The following is a 3660-nucleotide window of genomic DNA, read 5'->3' as shown; positions in this document are numbered from 1 at the left end:
TGAAGCTTATCCTCAATACTGACAAAACTAAACTAATGGTGTTTTCTAAAGCAAGAAATAGACCTCTGAACTTTTCACCTATTACTACCTGTCAGGGCAAGGAGATTGAGGTTGTAACCTCATATAAATATCTTGGAATTTTGATTGATGATGGCCTCTCTTTTAAAATGCATATTCAACAACTTACAAAAAAATTGAAGCTAAAATTGGGATTTTATTTTAGGAATAAGGCTTGTTTTTCTTTTGAAGCCAGAAGGAGGCTAGTATCATCTACATTTATGCCTTTACTAGACTATGGGTATATTTTATATATTAATGCTTCCACTCAGTGTTTGAGATCAATTGACACCCTTTACCATGGCACTTTGAGATTTATTTTAAACTGCAAAACCCTTACGCACCACTGCACTTCGTATACCAGGGTTGGCTGGACTTCTCTAGTCACTTGTAGGCTCAGTCACTGGTATACTTTTATTTACAAAGCCATTTTGGGTTTACTACCTTTTTATTTGGGCATTTTTATTGTTCAGAAATGTGGTGGGTACTCTCTTTGTTCGCTGGACTTTATCCTGCTAACTGTTACAAATATCCAAACTGAATTTGGTAAAAGGGCTTTTATGTACTCTGCGCCATCGTCTTGGAACGCCTTAGAAAATACTTTTAAACTGGAAGAACTTGTCCCGATTGGTATTTTTAAATCACTGATGAATGATCTTGAGTCTGATTCCCTGACCTGTCGATGTTTTTAATTTGCTGTTTTTGATTTTGTTATACTCTTGTGAATTCTATGGTTTTTACTAGATTTTTGTAGTTTTTCATGTTGTTTGTCTGTAATTTTTGTAATGACTTGGTGCTGCCTATCTTGGCCAGGACGCTCTTGAAAAAGAGATTTTAAATCTCAATGAGCCCTTCCTGGTTAAATAAAATAAAAATACAAATAAGTGAAGAAGTAGCATGAAACAATCGGAAACAGCAACAAAAATATAGCCTCTTTTGCATTATGTTCACATTCTATAGTCATGTAAGTCATCAATTGAATCAACATCAATAGGAATGATTGAACAAGGACATTGGTCAATGTGCTAAACTGACCTGCATTACAGCAGACATAAATGAACTTGATTTCAGTGCACTCAGAATCGCAATGTTCTGTCTGTAAAAATGTATTTCTATAGCGTGTCTGTAAAGGAAACAGAAAGTTACAGTAAACACATCACCAATGAAGTCAGGTTGACATATTACAGGTTTAGTAATGCCATCAGGTTTGTGTCAAGAAAAACAACAGTGAATAGCATAATGTACAGATTTGATATTCATACTATCATATCATTGCAAGCCAACTGGGCTGTCTGAGAGAGGAGAGAAGATTGGGCCCGATCATGTACGTCTTGCGTTGCTTGTAGTGCTCTGAGATGTAGATCTTCTCGATGTGATTGTTGTTCTGGTTGTACTTCACCAACACCCGGTCCTGGTTGCTGAGGAGGTTGTCCTTGTCGTAGTACCGCCTCACTTCATAGGGCAGGTTCTCTGCACCATGGGAATGGAGGTTACCAATGGTGTAGTAGGTGTACAGGTTCTGGTCTTTCAGTTTGGGGAGTAACAGTTTATAGTTCTTGAACATATGGAACCCGTATGCTCCCTCCCTGGGGTCACAGAGAGACACCATGTTGTTGTCAATGCAGGTCTGGACATACCAGAGGAGTAGTTTGAGGCCGTGGCGAGGGGGCGGGGTCCCGAAGCCAGTCTTCTCCAGCTCTTCATTCGTGTCCAATGTTCTCAAAGCCGAGGCCAGAGCGACAGCCAATAGCAGCAGCAGGATGCATCTCAGGACGCTGGTGTGATTGGCCATGCTGAACACCAATTAAGGGTTATCTATGACAAGTTATTACATGTAAAATATGATAAATTCTTCAAAAACATAGTGACAAAATTTGCTTATAATATATAAAACGGATAACATTTGATTATCGACAAAACTGTAGATATTTCCCCCAAAATCTCCATCTGTTTTTTTATCCAGCACTAAAATGTATCAATTGTTCTAGTAAGTTCACTAGAATCTCCTTATTACTCTAGTAAGTTCACTAGAATCTCCTTACCCTGCAACGTCGCTATAGGATGAGTCTGTAGGTTTAGCTTGCAGGTCTCTGCTCAAAGGCTGTGGTATAAGGTTGTGCTGGTTGTTGTGTTGGTTGCAGTGTTGCACCTGACCCTTACTGTAGCAGAGTAAGACCGGGTTCTGTCATGACTGTTTGAGGGAGTGCTCATGTACTGTATACAGTGCATGCATCTGCTTACTGCATGAGAAGCAGGCCTGGGTTCAAATACTATATGAAATATTTCAGGTATTATTATGAGAGTTTGCTTAAACCTGCCTGGATTGCTGGATGGACAGGATTTGCACTTTTGCGACTACTCTATAGGTTCTATTGCACACTGCAAGATCAATCAAGCATATCTAAAGTACTTGAAATGATTTCAAATAGCATTTGAACCCAGGTCTAATGAGAGAGAAGAAATGAAAAAAGGAAGGTGAGAAAACAGCTGTGTTTTATAGATCAAGGTCAGCTCTTGTGACAGCTGTCTACATTGGCAGATACTGTTTCTCACAGGATGCCGTGGCAAATGTTACAGAACTTCCTCTTTCACTTCTACTGATAAACATTCTCTATTTGAAAGAACTTAATGCAGAGAGAGAGAGAGAGAGAGAGAGAGAGAGAGAGAGAAGAGTAGATACAGAGTAGTCTAGTGTGTATAGTACTGTAGGCCTATGACTGTGTCCATAACAGTTATTTAAATAAATGAAAAGAGCAAAAAGCCATTCTGTGGATTACAGGTTTTCATGAGTGACATTTCATTCTGTTACTGTATAATCACTCCCATTCTCCAGGTGCCATACTCCATTTTGTCTAACACCTTCAAAGGCCTGGAGGAATTATACACTACTGGCAAAGTACCATTCCATGGGATTAGAATTGACTTCATGAATATTGCGTTTTTTACAGCCCCGTGTTTGTATTTGTGCTTGTTTGCCTTGATAATAGGCCTCCTAATTTGCATTTTATTTATTAATAAATAAACAAATGTGTTAGTGTGGATAACAGTGAGACTGGATAACACATAACAACCTGGCTGAGAGTAGCATTCTACTTTCCCCTGGGGACAGAGAACATGACTGGGGTTGGTGAGTCAGCCTATCTGTCTTTAAGCATCCATTGCATGCTAACCGTTTCCTTGCAGACATTTGTATCACTATCTTGTTTACTTTATGAATAAAATATCTTGTGTTTGTCTCTATTATTACATTTTGACACAAAGCTGTAATGAATGTCCCACAGGGACAAAGTGAGAGTGTGAAGAAGGGAGAGAGAGAGGGGGAGAGAGGGGAGAGAGAGAGAGAGATATTTAGTATAGTAAACACTTGGAGCCCCTGAGAATGTAACACAGCATGCTCTCCTCTGTCTGCTTAATCCACCTTGTTCTGCCATATCAAAGCTTTCCCCACTTCATTATCAATAAATTATACTTTTAAATGATCCCAGAGGTACAAACAAGAGCTACTCTTAGATAGAGGGTAGAGAGAGGGAGAGGGAGAAGGAGGACAGAGGGAGGCAGGCATTAGGCATTTCATTTGCAAAGATTTAACAGCAAATTGTGTTT

At 39.3% G+C, this 3660-nt stretch overlaps 1 protein-coding gene across 2 annotated transcripts; it reads right to left on the bottom strand.

Moving 5' to 3' along the window:
• Positions 1–1225: 1225 nt before the first annotated feature.
• Positions 1226–2479, bottom strand: si:ch211-198c19.1 (uncharacterized). 2 transcript variants are annotated; one of them, XM_014201230.2, is made up of 2 exons: positions 2100–2479; positions 1226–1850 (listed from the first exon to the last, which is right to left on the bottom strand). In XM_014201230.2, exon 2 carries the CDS (start codon positions 1847–1849, stop codon positions 1322–1324), a length of 528 nt encoding a protein of 175 aa, XP_014056705.1. In that variant the 5' UTR covers position 1850; positions 2100–2479; the 3' UTR covers positions 1226–1321. The 2 variants fall into 2 exon arrangements, with proteins under 2 accessions (XP_014056705.1, XP_014056704.1); XM_014201229.2 differs by having other exon boundaries at positions 1226–1872; positions 2100–2401.
• Positions 2480–3660: the final 1181 nt, after the last annotated feature.

Source organism: Salmo salar, chromosome ssa05, assembly GCF_905237065.1.
Source record: "Salmo salar chromosome ssa05, Ssal_v3.1, whole genome shotgun sequence".
NCBI classification, from domain to species: Eukaryota; Metazoa; Chordata; class Actinopteri; order Salmoniformes; family Salmonidae; genus Salmo; species Salmo salar.
The sequence above is the reverse complement of the archived record's forward strand: the minus strand, read 5'-3'. Positions and strand labels throughout refer to the sequence as shown.

Coding starts and splice junctions, on each gene's coding strand:
- si:ch211-198c19.1 (XM_014201230.2), bottom strand. CDS start 1,849: ATGGCCAATCACACCAGCGTCCTGAGATGCATCCTGCTGCTGCTATTG.